Genomic DNA, 15731 nt, shown 5'->3' with positions numbered 1-15731 from the left:
GCTGTTCTCTTCAATTAATTCTGAAGTGTAATGGTACGCTCCCCTTCTCACTGATCACGTGGTACGGCCCACCACATGCAGTGGGAGTTCACCATTGACGGTTTATTGTGTCGTTTGTAACCATGCCCCCCTTTGTTAGTACACACCCAGTTCAGTGTGTCATTTATGCATGTATTTAAACCTCTGTTGGAGTGTACTTCGTTGTCAGTCATTATTCGTGATAGATATACAAGTTCATGGTAGACGGTAATGTTAGTGTGCATTGCTCGTTGTTCATGTGTCCTGTTCGTCGTCTTCACGTCGCATGGGTTATAGGTGAGTGCCATACTGATTATTGTTCTTGCCAAGTGGGAAAAAATGTTGTCTGCACTGAGAGGTCTGTGTGTCCTGCTCCTTGCCCTGCGGCACTCAGGCCGTCACATGAAGTCTACACTTTTTATTCTTGAATGAAACAGAAATTATGCCAGCATATAGAGGAGTTTAGGAATGTCAGTGTACATTTGACAAAATAGTGACATAAAAACAAACATAATACAGGTAGGAAGACACCCAAGATGTCACTATGCACTGGTGCCACCTTGGTGCCTTCAAATGGGTTTCAGATTTCAGAGCAGAGGACCCAGGAGCTAAAGTTTTCAGAATGGACTGAAAGATTCTGAAGAACAGAGCAAGGAGAAGGTCCTGTGGAGGACAGTTGGGGGTTCGGGGGTGGGGGGTGGGGGTGGAAGAGACATCCCTCTCAGCAGGGGCTGCTCTGCAGCCAGCTAGACCAACAGATCACATAACAACGTAATAATCCTATGACAAGTGAATGATTACGCACCACACTTACGGACACCTTCACTACAACGTAACTGGCCAAAGCAGAAGTGGTTTAGGTGTTTAAGATGTGTTTAACATGGTCCTTCTCTATTTTACACACCCCACACAAACACAATCTTCATATATTTTTTTCATTAAGATGTGTATAACTATTGCTGTTATGCATACATAGCTCAATATTTATGCTTCTCCTCAGGAGAACCTACTAAATATTCCAAGTGTCAGAGTTCTGTCTGTGTGTGTGCAGTTGACTAATTTTCACATTACACAGAAGAAACCTATTCACATCCCCTCACTACCTCCAGCCAGGTAACACTTCCCCACTGGTGGAAGAGACGATACATCTTTTTCTATGCTGTGTGAGTACATGTGTGTTTATTCAGAGGACAGCTCTGAAGAGGCCTCACTACATATTAGAAGATGGACAACATGATGGAAATATCTGATATAGCAATTAGTAGGACTCTATTTGAAGAACGTTATATAAACAGACTCCCTTAATAAGCACAGCATGAACACTTTTCAAAACTTCCTTAATCACTAAAGAACTTTCTATGGGCATGTGAGTTTGGCAATGGCTTCTTTAATCACTAAACATCTAAGCACACACCTTTATTTGAAGTTGCATAATATAGAAATAAGAAAAGTATTGTTATTTTAAGGAGTAACTTTGCAGTTTGCTCTAAACAACTTTTCACTAAAGTTCTGATATGTTAAGTGAAAGGTATTTTTCTATGTATTATGGAAAAAGGGCCTCATCATCCACTGAAATTATGAAAGGATGACAGACTACAAAGTGCACATGGTCCTGTAAAACAACCACCTATTGGCTGACCATGCTAAGTCCATCTACAAACTGAAGGTCACTGTACCAGTACGGATCCATTTCTATGTGTAAACCCTCCCTAAAATGTGCCCCCTTTTTAAGGTCTCTACGCATGTTTAACAGTTGGCAGCTGGCACTTACAGGCTGCAGATGATAGGCATAAAGCAGTTTTCAGACCTCGCATATAAATTTGATTTGTAAACCTCATGACACAATTGTTGAGACTGGGACACATTATATTGTTAGTCTCTGAGCTTTTAGTTTCGTAGTGGCTAGAAACTATGCTGTTTAGTGAATATACTGGTCAGTGATGCCAACTAACAGGAGGGGAATTCACTTTTTAAAAGTACACATCTCACTCATACATGCACACACCTTCCCCTCATCAATTGTACATACACCCCCCCCCCCTTCTCATCACTTGTACATACACACACACACCTTTCTCTCACTCATACATGCACATACCCCTTCCTCTTAACACTCACTTGCACACATAACCTCTCATCACATGTTCACACACACACCACTTCCTCTCAACACTTGTACACACACATTCTCCTCAGTTGTACAGACACACACACACACCTCTCTCTCTCCTCACACACACACACACACATTTACTCTCCTCCCCTAGTAAGCTTCTCGTCATGCATCCATAATGCTGTGATTTACTCCTCTGACTTTCAGTGAGCAAAATAATAGCCTTTCTCAGTATCTTTTCCCTCTCCTCAGCTGAAGTGCGTGAGGGTCAGCGTAGTGTCCCTCTGCGGCATGCTCACAGACCTGCACCGTCAGGCTGATGTGTTCCCAGCATTCCATGTCAATGCTAGCCAGTGCTCACCCACACATAGCTCCCAGAACTGCTGATGATGCATGTGCACTCGTGTGTCTTGCTGGTCTACCTAACCTGCATGAACCAATAAGCTGTTATGAAAATCAAATGCCAGTCAATGACAGAGAACTATGAGAGTATATTGTTACTGCACACTTATAAAGTCACCATGTCACCTAACATTCTTGATGGAAAGGAAAAGTGCTCTCGAGTTGCCACGAGGCCGAAGGTCACACAATAACCTGAGCAAACTAATTTTAAAGCTCCATTTATTCTTATTGGTTGCACAGTCCTTATAGCAGAACCTAAACCTTCACATACTAGCCCATAAAACTAAGAAAAACTCAGAAAAACTAAAAATTGTGGTCTTGGTTAGGAATCATCTTCAAAAGTAAATTTTTAGATAGCACAACAAAGTAAATTAGAAATTGTGGTGTGACTTCCATCAAGGTCCTGGTCAAGGAAAATTAATTCACAAGCTTCTTGATAAGCAAACTGAAACTGCATCTTGCAATCTGCCATTTTCATCCACAGGAAGTCATGTGAAACCAGCAAATGAAATGCAAATATGCCTGAGAGTAGAGCCATCTCAGGAGCATGTGTGTGCGCATGTGTGACAGACGCCCTTTATTTGGCTTGGAGTTTATGACAACACGAGAAGAGGGGCAGCACAGAGGCTTTGATGCCCTCTGACCTCCCTGGTCCAGGTCTCTTGACTGGCCTCGTACCCGACACGCCTGAATACTCCTAGGTGGAAAGAGCAGTCTTCTCACCACCTCAGGGCAGAGAGCACCATACCCCATCAATATCATGCAATAAACTGTGACAGTAGCTTCACTCATGAGATTCATGAAGCAAATCTCTTAGTAAGTCTGGTGAGAGATTTGATTGACAGGGGCCTTCCAGTTTAAGTTTAACGGCTAGACAGCCCAGCGACAGAGTGCTCTGGACTACTTGGCGTGCTGAGAAACAAGGGGAAAGCTGACTTGTTGCCCAAGGCTCTTCTGACTTGCACAATGTCTCGAGAGTGAGCAAAAGCCAGAGCAGAAGACGGACTGGGGCGTGGGAACATAAACAGCTAACAGAGGTGAAAAAGTGCTGAAACCTGAAGGCGAGGGCTGCGGAGGCCTGTTAAGCAGGGCACCCATTTGGAATGACTCGGTGACCATAGAAAACAGGGACTGGATTACAATTCAAGGCAAAGAAGTGAGATGAGGTGTAAAACGTCATGGATTCAGCCTGTGTCAAAAGGTCATGCTGCTCACTGGTGACTCCAGTCAGCCAAGATCCAAATATGGAACTAAACAACCTCCAAAAAACAACCTTCTAATCAGTAATAATGTGCAGCAAGAGTAAGGGTTAGAGCTTAGGGTCAGCAGCCTTCTCCAGCAACAACAGAAAAGGGAAGACCTCTAGGGATGGGGTACTGGCCATATTGTAGTCCTAGAACTGACCAATCAGAGTGATCTTGGAAACAACCAGAATGCTTTCTCGCACCTCAAAGCATTTAAAGAGCCTTTCGCTATGCTGACATCCTGCTCCCAACCTGGCTGACATTTTCTCCAAGTTGCATGTTGCTCTTTTCCAAAAACAATAAAAGCAGAGTGTTATCAAACATTTATTGCGTGTACGCATTTTTTTTCCCACACTAGATGCCAGACATTCACACTACCTTGAACATCTCCTGTTCAAGGGTTTGTTTATGCATTACATGAGCAAGAACATGGGTTTGAATGGAGATCTGTCAGCAGTCACATCACAGCTTTGAGGAGTCCCTGGTGTTCCCACTTTCATGACAGTCTAACAGCAAAGCTTCTAGTAGGACAAAGGGCCCAGCACTCAGATGGTGCTGCTGTTTGGCATCGCCGGGTCGCTGCCTTATTCAGGGACTGGCTCCCCAGGCTGAAACATGTCTTCGGCATACAGGTCTTCGGGGAGCTCCTCTCCACCCTCAGCAAAGAAAGTGGGGAACGGCGGGTCATTATTCTTCTTCAGAAGGCGGGGCAGAATGGTGTCCCTCACCTGGGTGAACAAGGCGACAATGTCAGAGGCAGAGTTCAGGCAAGCCTACAGCAGTTCATTCCTGTGTGCATGTGCATGTCTGTGATGTCTCTCAAAGGACCTCTTGCACTAGTTGCATTCCAGTTTAAAACTCAGAATCATCTAAGCAGCATCTGTAAATGTAGATGAAAGCAGAAATAACATCCAACAACACAGCCCATGTGCATTTCTGCATGTAGGCCACTAAAAACCATAAAGACCCAAGTTACGAAGAGAGAAATTTTGCCCAAACTTTCCTTAGCAACTCTGAAATCTATTTAGAGTATAGTGGGAAATACTGGAAAGATCCATGCACACATAAGTAAACAAACTGGAGGCCAAAGTGCTGACTGAACTGGATCGATGCTCTAATGATTATTAAGGCCCTTTATGTATGCCAGTGTAGTTTTTAGTATTGATAGAGATGGATTACACGGCACAAAGGTGTTCAGGCTGTATCAAGGCAGGGCTCTGTGCTGGCACAGACAGTACAGGACTCTAATTTTAGCGACACACTGCTGAAAGCGATGAGTGCAGTAGAAAAAAAAGAGCAATTCTAAATGCGAAAGGATAAACTTGGGGGCAGTGCCAGTGTAGGGGAGGGGGCGTGGTCAGGATTTTGGGGGCATTGGAGACTAAAATGAGTGTATGCCTGCTATAAGAGAGGTGTAGAGCACTAATTAACTGCCTTGATCTCAGTAGGAAATGTACATGTTTGATCTTACCTGGCTCTGGTAGTGTGTGTATGCATGGTCTTAGTTGGGTGGGTGGGTGTGGAAGTGTGTGTGAGCGTGTTGTCTACCTTGACCAAGCAGTTGCGGTGGCCTGGAACAGAGCCGTTGACATACAAGACATTATATTTGGTGTTGACCCTCCAAACCTGACCCAAAAAACAAACACACACAATCTTAACCTTACTCTCTCATACATTAACACTTCTGTGGCAACTTTGCAGGTCCTTCATCATTAACACAGCACAAGCAGAGAGTCCCCAGAGTTTCTTCTGTGTGGAAGATGCAAGGTGTTGCTGAGCCAGGAATTAAGCACGGGCTGCCCGTGTGCCTTAAAACATTATGTGGGGCTGTAAAATCTGTTTCTGTTAAATGTGTGTCTGTACCTTTAAGCCAAAGGCGGTGTTATAAATATTTCCCATTTTGCCTGGCATCTTCTTCCCTTTGAAAACTTTGGCAGGGTCCTGTGAGAAGAGGGCAGTTCATCACACACTCACATATATACACATGTATACACACTCAAGTGTACACATGCAGACATATGTACACATGCATGCATGTGCACACACACGCACGCACTCATGTGTGCATGCACACAGATGTACTCACACCCACCACTTACCCCTCCAGGTCCCAGGGCTCCTGGTCTCCGATGTGTCTTGGTTTGGCCATGAGAGGCTGGCTGACCACTGAAGCCCCATCGCTTCATCACACCCTGGAAACCTTTCCCAATCCTACAACACAGCACCAAACATAGCCACATTACCTCAGCTCCCAATCCTACAATCTTTTAATTAGTTTCAATTAGGATCCACTCATTCACTTTAGAAAATTCACCAGGTACTGGACTGTGACACAAACAAACGCACACCATTTATTGCAGAAAATTTGTGATGCAAGTCTAACTGCAGTGACACTCAAACTGGGAGAAACTTCTGGAATATATGCACACACTTGGCTTTCTGTTGCTGCACTGTACAACTTGCAAATAGCAAACACAAACAAAAAAAAATCCATTCTAGACTTAGTTTGTTTCTTTGGTATTACAAGAAAACTTTTTACTCAATACACCTCTCTCTCTCTCTCTCTCTCTGTCTCACACACACACATACACACACAAAAACAAACAAAACAGCCCTACACTATTGAAACTTGCCACAGTACCTCACAATTTCTCACCCTGCTGAACACCAGACAATTAGATTACTCAGTTATCTACCATTAGATAACTCAATACCCTCAATATCAAATCTAATCACATATCAAATTTGATTAAATCTGATCTCCCTTGCATTCAATGCGCATTTGGTATTTCTTTAAAAAGCAGCCTCACATGCAGTATGAACTGTGAGTGGATGTGGTGCAGCTAGTTCAGGTTCCCACGGCGACCACCTATCTGAACTGGGACACAGTTGAACAAGGAAGCGGTGCAGCCAGTTTAGGCTCACACACACTTCTTGCCTCAACAGGCGTTTGGCTCTTCCCACACCGATTGAGTGGGAAGAGGGACACTGTTGCTCCCATGCCAACTGCCTGTCTGAATGGGGATGTGGCTGTTCACAAAGAAAGTGTGTGCATGGATACTCACGTTTTGGCTGTGACATCCACAACTTGTCCTGGGCGGAAATGAGCAGCGTAGAGTGGTGTGCCTGAACACAAAAAGGAAGAAGAAAAACTTGGAAATGCTACAGTAAAAACAATGATAACATGTTCATGGCAATCTGAACACCTCCCAGGATGAACACACACATCCCTGTGCTGGGGAAACATACCTGGTTTGATGATAGCATTGTTGGTGACATTGAATGTCGTCAATTTTTGTTTGGGGGGCAAGCCAGCATTCCGGAATATATCCATAGATTCCTCTGACCGCTGCAGGAGGGACAGAGACAGTTACCCTGCACACACCCTTCTTACATCCATTCCACCCAGCTGACTTCTAACCCCAACCACCTGCATCCATCACCCCGCCCACACACAGGGTCTGGGAAGAAAGTGAGGGAACACTGAGACATCCTCCATGCCTGCTACCTGCTAATCAACACCTCTGTTCTGCTCCCCCACAGTGAGTTCTTCACCTCTATTTGAAATTCCTATTAATGCTTTCTCTGACTGATGAGCACCAGCGAGATAAAAAGTGTTTTGGTCCCTCCAGATTCATTCATCCTTCAATAAAACCAGAGATCTCTTTGGCCATCTCACTGAGACAAATACCCCCAAACAAAACCAATCCACGAGGAGTAAGAGAAAATGAGTGCGTGAGAGAGAGAGAGAGAGAGAGAGAGAGAGAGAGAGAGAGAGAGAGAGAGAGAGAGAGAGAGAGAGAGAGAGAGAGAGAGAGAGAGAGAGAGAGAGAGGATGAATGTATTGGAAACAAAATGAGGAAAACTGCAGAGGAAGGCAAAAGGTAAAGAGGGTGAAGGAAAACACCAAACTTAACTGTCTCTTTTAATTCTATGCAGCATGAGCATACTTGGACAGCAAGGTCACCGCCACACGCTCAGAGAAATTCTCCTGTAGGACCACTTCACCTCTCATTATTCAGCCTCTTCACACATTGCACTGCTCAATTTATACAAACTTCACCCACAAAAGTCAAGAATGCAAAGACGTATGAGGAAAGTGTGTGGGGCCTCATGTACAAACAACACGGCTTTTCTAAATGAACAGGGTATGTTGGTGTTCTTCGAATGTATAAAACTTACTCATATATACTCACATAAAAGGGGGAGACGTTTTTAGCCCCTACAATCAGTGCAGCTGACCGGCCATCATTCTCATCTTTAGACAGGTACTTGATCACATGGCAATCCTGCACCTGACACACACACACACACACACACACACACACACACACACACACACACACACACACACACACACACACACACACACACACACGAGACTTCAATAACAAACAAAGGAATGGTATCCCCCACTCTGCTCTTGGAGATCTACCCCTACAGAGTTTAGTTCTAGCTCTAACCGCTTTAAAGCAGTATATAACCAGGAAAGAGGCAATAAGAAGTCGCAAGTGAGGGAAACATTCAAGGAAAGGAATATGAGCAGTTGGCCAAATACCAGAGGTTTAACAGTACACAAAAGGGCCACACTGCAGTTTGGACAACACAGTTCGGTTCACATCACGGTTCAGTAAGATGGGAAAGAAGCAACAACCTCCCCCAATTATTAAGCCTAGGTTTCTTCCCATTTACAGACAGTAGGACAGTGTTGTGTAATGAAATGTAAACACCAAATACTTATAGATGCAGAAGCAGACAGGGCCAAAAACATTACAGGTGCTGCTGAGAAGCAGCAGGGAGAAGTAGCTGAACTCGTAGTGTTTAGGTTGTTGACTGCAGGGATTGGTTGGTTGGCATAGTGGAAGGGGCAACAATGCTGCCTCTCCCATGGGGGATGTGGGTACAAACCCCATCTGGCGTGCACCACACTATATCAGTAATAGTCCTCGGGCAAGACTCCTAAAACTACATTCGCTGACCTCTATAACATATTGAAATTTTAAGTTGCTCTGAATAAGAACATCTGCCAAACTCTGAAATGTAAAATTTTAAATGTCTGGCACATCAGGGTGATGCTGTTGAATATGTTTGCATGTCCAAGCGGTTCCACACATACCCTAGAACACCGACACATAGCCCTTGTCCACCACTCGCTGTCAAAGTTCAGCAGGGAATGTTCCTATTGAAATGTTCCCACACAGCTGATTTGAAAGAAGCAGGAGGGTCTTCTAGCTCCTTTGTGTCATTTGCATTTGTCATATTGTGACTGACTCAGTCAGACACCAATGATCTTGAGCTAAACTCAAAATAGCATGCTGTTATCTTGTAACAGATTACAGTTTAAGGCTTCGGGTGGAACTCACAGTTGTAAAATTTGATTCTGCATTACATTCATCAATCTTCACAAACAGGCCACCACGTATTCTCCACACGAGTGCACGCATCAAACCATAATGTGCATACTACGAAGGTTTGGGACAACTACACCTACTGTTACACCCCTAATAAATACCAGGGACCGAAAGGAGAAGGAGAAAGAGAGAGAGAGAATATGATTAAGATTAACACCAAAGTTGTTCCAATGGTGATAAGGAAACATGGGGTTGCGATACCCAGCCTGGAGGTGTGCATCCAACTGATGCCAGGAAAGACATCATCAGTCTCTGTCTAGAAGAGCATAACCCTAGGAACCCCATGCCGCACCCTCAAACCCCATGCCTCTGGTAGAAGACACATGTGAGATATGTATTCCTGCACATCTTAGTGATCCCGATTGAACAATACTAAAGTCAGCCATTAACAATGACACATTATGTTTGAGAAGGCAAACCTCCAAGCTGAGATGCAAGGTAGTGACTCTTGACAAAGTAAATATGAGAAGAAACTTAAATTCTGTCCTGAAGTAGTGACAATAAACCATGTATCTGGGAACCCAGCTGACAGTGAGGGATATTATTCTGTGTGCTGTGTTGTTTAGGGAATTTAACAAAATAAGTAATATGCTGTTGGATTTTACATAACTGATGAATGAAATGTGTCACAGTGACACCTAAATAAACTACTAAGCAACTAAATAAAATTGCTGTCCTCCTTGCCCCACAGAAAGTGAATGAGACGATTACCTGGAGCATAGTCACTACATGTTTCTCTCCTGTCTTGGTCCACACTGGCATCATTCCCAACTTAACTGCAACAAGACCCACCCTTCGACTGTCTGTGGAAGAAAGGTTTTTTTTTTTGTCTTACATTAACTCTAAAACCAAAGGAACATTCTGAATCCCAGTCATGGCACAAGTTTGTCACATCTCATAACTCGGTTGCAAGCTAGAATAAATGACTCACTTTCCTCCCACTCGTGTCGTGGCCATGGTTCGTCCTTCAAAGGGTTGAGTTTGTCTGTGGTCAGTTGCTTGTACTCTTCCATAACAGTTTTCCTCATAAAGGACACATTATCTTCTGAAAGATGCTCATCCCACCATGTAGACGTTTTGATAGTCCTGACACACTGGACAACTGGAACACTATTGCAAAAAATAAACGAATGCAAAATGTGCCTTAACAGTCACCAAATGTTATTCAAAAAGTTACTTGCACACGATTCATAAAATCGCTAGCCTGTTGGGTTATTTGATGCTGCATAAATGTTAGCTAACTAGTTAATCAAGTTGCGAAATTTACCAATCTTCCTAGCAATATAACAGCACAGATACGACATTTAACACATTTACGCGTAAACACCCTTATTAAAAGAGACGTCCATAATACATTTCTTGCTATTATACTCACGTAACTAGAAGGGCCATTAGTTAACTAGCTATCTAGTTTAGCTACATAGCTAGCGTGCTTCATTAGCGTGGAGCGAAACCTTAGCAGCCTACCTTTCAAATGTTGCAGTACCAGCTCGGGAACCAATTCTGACCGTTCCTTTTAGCAGTGCATCACCAAGCTTAAGAATTCTACAAGTCCACGCTGCCATATTTTCGAAAATTACACAGACTATAACTATATTATTCAAACCAAGCCTTTATCAAAGTTATTCACAGACACATGCACACCATTCTCGTATTTGTCCTGAAATGTCATTCCTTGAATTTCCGGTGTGACGTTTTGAATGCATCGGTGAGGCGCTCAGTATGTATTAATAGTTCCGCTCAAACATTTGTTCCACGTTGAAAAACAAACAGAGAAACTTTCTGAGTCATAGTTTACGGTCGACACAGTATGTGGCTCTTTTTTTTATTTCAAACCTTTATTCAAAATAGAAACTGTCAAGATGAGCATATGATTTTTCTAACATGCATTAATATCTGACAGATATCTTACCCACTGTACTGACTAAGGGTCTGTATGTATGCTATCACATTATTCACAAGGTGACATTATATGTACAGTAGAGCATTTGGAAAGGTTTATGCCTAAATATATATTATACACCTGGCATGCATAAATAAATGGTGGAGAACAACAAGGCTAAGATCCTCTGGGACCTCCACATGCAGACACATAAACCAGTGGTAGCAAACCAGCTAGACATTATGATAGTGGACAAGATGCAGAAAACAACATTGGTAATAGAATGAATATGAGAAAGTGGAATAATACCAGGCACTGAAAGAAGAAGTAGAGAGAAAGTGGAAGGTTAACACCAAGGTTGCACCAGTGGTGACAGGGACACTTGGAACTGTGATCCCTAAGGTGGAGCAGTGGCTGCCAGGAATGACAGACCCCAGAAATGACATCATCAGTCCAGATGATGCACAATCCTAAGAACAGTGAAAAAACCTCTGCCACACCCAAACTCCCAGGCCTCTGGTAGAAGACAACAGTGTTAGAGTAAGATTTTAATTACATACATTTGTGATAGGGATTTTAAGTCAACGGGAGCTCAGGGGTTCCTAGCCAGTGCACACATGCACCAGACATACAGCAGCTTGAGTGAAAGTGAATGAAGAGAGCCAGTGTGAGAGTTACCTACGTGGACATGAAGACACAGTGCAGCAGCACTCGTCTAACCGGTGCCCCTTCAGGACATACAGACAAAATTAATTTGTATGCATTTAGTTCACAGAGTATACATCTGTCATTATATGTTTAAGATAAATCAAACAACTCCAGAAATGAGTGGGACAGCAACAAAGTGAAGTTGCTATCTATGGGTACAGAGTGCTCATGGATTTACATTCAACACCTTAGCCTGCAAATTCTCTGGGAGAATATAAATTGTGGTGCTGGTATATGCTCAAATGAGCTAGGATCTGTGTATGGAATTTAGATGCTCTTTGTAGATCATTACACAGATTTTGTCTTGCCCTTGTGTATCTGGAAAATCTTAATTTATGATAATTTATTATAATCTATGTACCTGTGAGTGCCATGCTGTGCTGAAATTACATTTTAAGTTTTGAATTTATATAGTAAACAATTTCTATTGTTTAACCAATTGGTGGTTGATGGATTTTGAACATGGAGGACTCTTTGATTGTAGGTTACAAATATGAGGTGTGTACATACTGATACTAAATTCAAGAAGACAGTTCTTTGTGTGCCTCTGTACCCTTATTCTGAAACATATACTATGACAAATCCAGTCCCACCACCAAAACAAACACACCAACAAACAAACCAGCCCTGCCCTCAAACAAACACAGCAAACAATTAATGAGCCCTACCCCCACAACAAACATAGCAACAAACACACCAGCCCTGCCCCCAAAACCACCACACCAACAAACACACCAGCGCTCCCCCAAAACAAACACATCAAACAAGAGAACCAGGCTTTCAGAAAGAAATGATCCATGCAGAGTTGTCTGTTTCACTCCAGTTTATGCTTCTCTGTCACATGAATTTTCCAATGTTTATTCCATTATGAATATGATCATGATCCTCATCACCACCATCATCATCATCATCATCATCATCATCATCATTACATCACCATCATCAAGTTTCAAGTTTGGTTTATTTGTCACATACATAGCAATGTCATCACCATAATCACATCTCACCATCATCACCATAATCACCATCATCATCATCATCATCATCATCATCATCATCATCATCATCATCATCATCATCATCATCATCACCATTATCAAGGATGCAAGGAGCTAAACACACCAGTGTTTTGAGTGTGAAGATTCATACCCAGAGAACACCCAAAGCACGTGAAATTCATAGTTTCACGTGTGAAGTGAAAATCACGTGTCAGATACCCATGTAATTTTTTTTCACTTCTTTTTCATGTGTAAAGGGATACATCATATGGTTCACATCATATCTTTTATATATGTTTTATTAAAGATGTGTTCTATATTCATTGAATACCTGCTGTTATTATTAAAACAAATATGTATAAATGTGTTGGCAAATATTATATTTTTATAGTAAACAATTAGCATTTGTATCTGACACGGTTTTCATACATGAAAACTATGAATTTCACTTGTGCTTTTTTTTCTAAAGGTAGAATTACAATTAAAGCCATCACAAAACCTGCAGTATGAACAGATTAGAGTGAGTGTGCCCATATCATTTTTATGTTGTTGTTTTATTTTGCCAGGGTATGTGGAGCTATATGCTATAATAGCCCTAAGAGCAGGCTATGGGACCCTTGCCATAAATAAAGCCCAAAGGAAGAGCACAGACCACTTGGAAGTGCAAAGACTGTTTGGATTGAAAAAGAAGGTATAGAGAAAATTATTGAGTTTTTAAAAAAATCTTATACAGGTGGACTGAAAGACCAGATATGTATATCATTTGCATCTTAGGTGTCCTTCAATTCTTGTCTGGTGATTATTGAAAATATGCACATCAATATATAGTTTAAACAATGCCTCTAGTGGTTTCTCACCCACATCTCTGAAAGTTACAGGTATCAATTTCCAATGTCAAAGTCAAAGTCAAATTTATTTATATAGCACTTTTTTAAAACAGATGTCACAATGCAGCTTTACAAATGTCCAAGTCCAACACCCAGTGAGAAAGCCAAGGGCAACACTGGCAAGGAAAGACTCCCTAGAGCATGAGGAAGAAGCCTTGAGAGGGACCAAGACTCAAAAGGGGCGGCCCATCCTCCTCTGGCCGATACCACAATCTTCCTCAAGAGAATTTATTCTAAACACATCACTTGTTTTTTCAGTGTGGTTATTTCATACTTCCTGCAGAGCAACGTCAAATAACCTCTACATCAAAAGCAGCAAAAGCTAATAGAGAAACCGTAGCATGTACATATTTACACTTAATAATGTCTACTCTCTCTCTCTCTCTCTCTCTCTCTCTCTCTCTCTCTCTCTCTCTCTCTCTCGCTTTCTCTCTCTGTCTTTCTCTCTCTCTCTGAGGATTCCTTTTACCCAGGGGATCTGAGTGCTTAATTATACAAGACTTTGGAGTTAATTAAAAGGCTGTGAGTGTGTGTGGATATGTGTGTACATGCATGCATGTGTGTGTGTGTGTGTGTGTGTGTGTGTGTGTGTGTGTGTGTATACATGTGTGAAGTTCAAATGCTTTCTTGGGTCACAAAGATTGATTGTGTTTCCTGGGCAGAAGGGCAAGCAGAGCATCTTCAGGTGTCATAAAACCAATTTCACAAATGTTTATAATATAAAGCATACATGCTGTAACAAACAAATTAAGTATAACATGTATGAAAATGTAATTATTTTTCATAACATTTTGCTTTATGTGGAGCAGTGTTTGTACACAGAACACAAAGAACATTTCCTGACATTTTCTAGTATGTTTTAGACTCATCTTAAATGGATTCAACACATTTTTCTCATCAGTCTTCACACAAAACTAAACTATAAAGCAAAAGCCATTTTTTTTTACATTTATTAAAAATTAGACACATATTTACATAATTCAGAAACGTTGTTATGACATTTGTGCTCTGCTACGTCTACGTCTATCAGTGGTGCTCTGAATACTTCTACAAGTACACGGGATTGTACCTGAACTGATGGTGCATAATTAGGAAAGGCAAACATCTGTCTATATAACATCTCACAGCTGACAGTGTCTTTCGGATTGAAAGCTATAAGGTCGAGAGAATTGACCAAGAGTGTAGTCTTCTCCATTAGTCTAAGGCAGTGAGTCTCACCTCATTAACACCTTCATTCCCAACAAAATTCAGTGATGACAGCATCATGCTGGGAGTATTCTTCTATTACAGGGACCGGTTGACAAGTCAGGATGGAGGGAAGGATGGATGCAGAAGAATCTAAAGCAATCCTGGGTGGAAGCCCAAACTCACAGGATGGGGTGAATGTTTACATTTCAACAATGACCCAAAGAATTTGGCCAAAAAAAGTGGCTTCAGGACAACTGTGAACGTCCTGCAGTAGTCCAGCCAGAGTCCAGCTCTGATCCCAATAGAGCAGCTATAGGATATGAACATGGCTCCCTGCAGAAATCCATACATGACTGTTCACCAAGACTCTCTGCAGAGACCCAAACATGACTGTGCATCCACATTCTACTGCACAGACATGAACATAACTGTGCTCATACAGTCTTTGCAGAGACCCAAAAATGACCATGCACATACACACTCCATGCAGAGACCTGAACATGACTGTGCACATACACTCCCTGCAGAGACCTGAACATGACATGAACATGCAAACATTCTCCCCTTCTAACCTGGCTGAGCTGCAATATGGCACATTTCTGATTTTAATTTTTAATAAAACATTCCAAAATCCTGTTTTTGCTTTGCAGAGTATTGTGGAGTATTGTTTGTAGATTGATGAGGAACAAAATGATCTAAATCAATTTTAAGGTGAATCTGAAAAGGTCTTAAAACCTGCATCTTTCTTCCCCTTTTCAGGATTATATTTTACTTCTTTATGCCACAGAAAACACACTGACATTTAAAGGGGTTGCAACCTCAGTCAGTAGGCATGGTCTACTGTCATATATAATGCAGTTACACTAGGCAGTCTACTGTC

The 15731-nt window shown here is 42.0% G+C and overlaps 1 protein-coding gene across 2 annotated transcripts; it reads right to left on the bottom strand.

Moving 5' to 3' along the window:
• Nucleotides 1-4088: 4088 nt before the first annotated feature.
• mrpl3 (mitochondrial ribosomal protein L3) lies at nt 4089-10883 on the bottom strand. 2 transcript variants are annotated; one of them, XM_027014966.3, is made up of 10 exons: nt 10656-10883; nt 10120-10298; nt 9900-9991; nt 7974-8066; nt 7027-7126; nt 6843-6903; nt 5877-5988; nt 5641-5718; nt 5326-5403; nt 4089-4505 (listed from the first exon to the last, which is right to left on the bottom strand). In XM_027014966.3, the coding sequence occupies exons 1-10, from the start codon at nt 10751-10753 to the stop codon at nt 4362-4364; spliced, it is 1035 nt and encodes a 344-aa protein (XP_026870767.2). In that variant the 5' UTR covers nt 10754-10883; the 3' UTR covers nt 4089-4361. The 2 variants fall into 2 exon arrangements, with proteins under 2 accessions (XP_026870767.2, XP_026870766.2); XM_027014965.3 differs by having other exon boundaries at nt 7974-8072; nt 10656-10882.
• Between the last annotated feature and the right edge of the window lie 4848 nt (nt 10884-15731).

Source organism: Electrophorus electricus, chromosome 2 (assembly GCF_041902795.1).
Source record: "Electrophorus electricus isolate QZ-2024a chromosome 2, ASM4190279v1, whole genome shotgun sequence".
Classification (NCBI taxonomy): domain Eukaryota; kingdom Metazoa; phylum Chordata; class Actinopteri; order Gymnotiformes; family Gymnotidae; genus Electrophorus; species Electrophorus electricus.
Note: the sequence above shows the minus strand (reverse complement) of the source record. Positions and strands in the feature narration are given on the sequence as shown.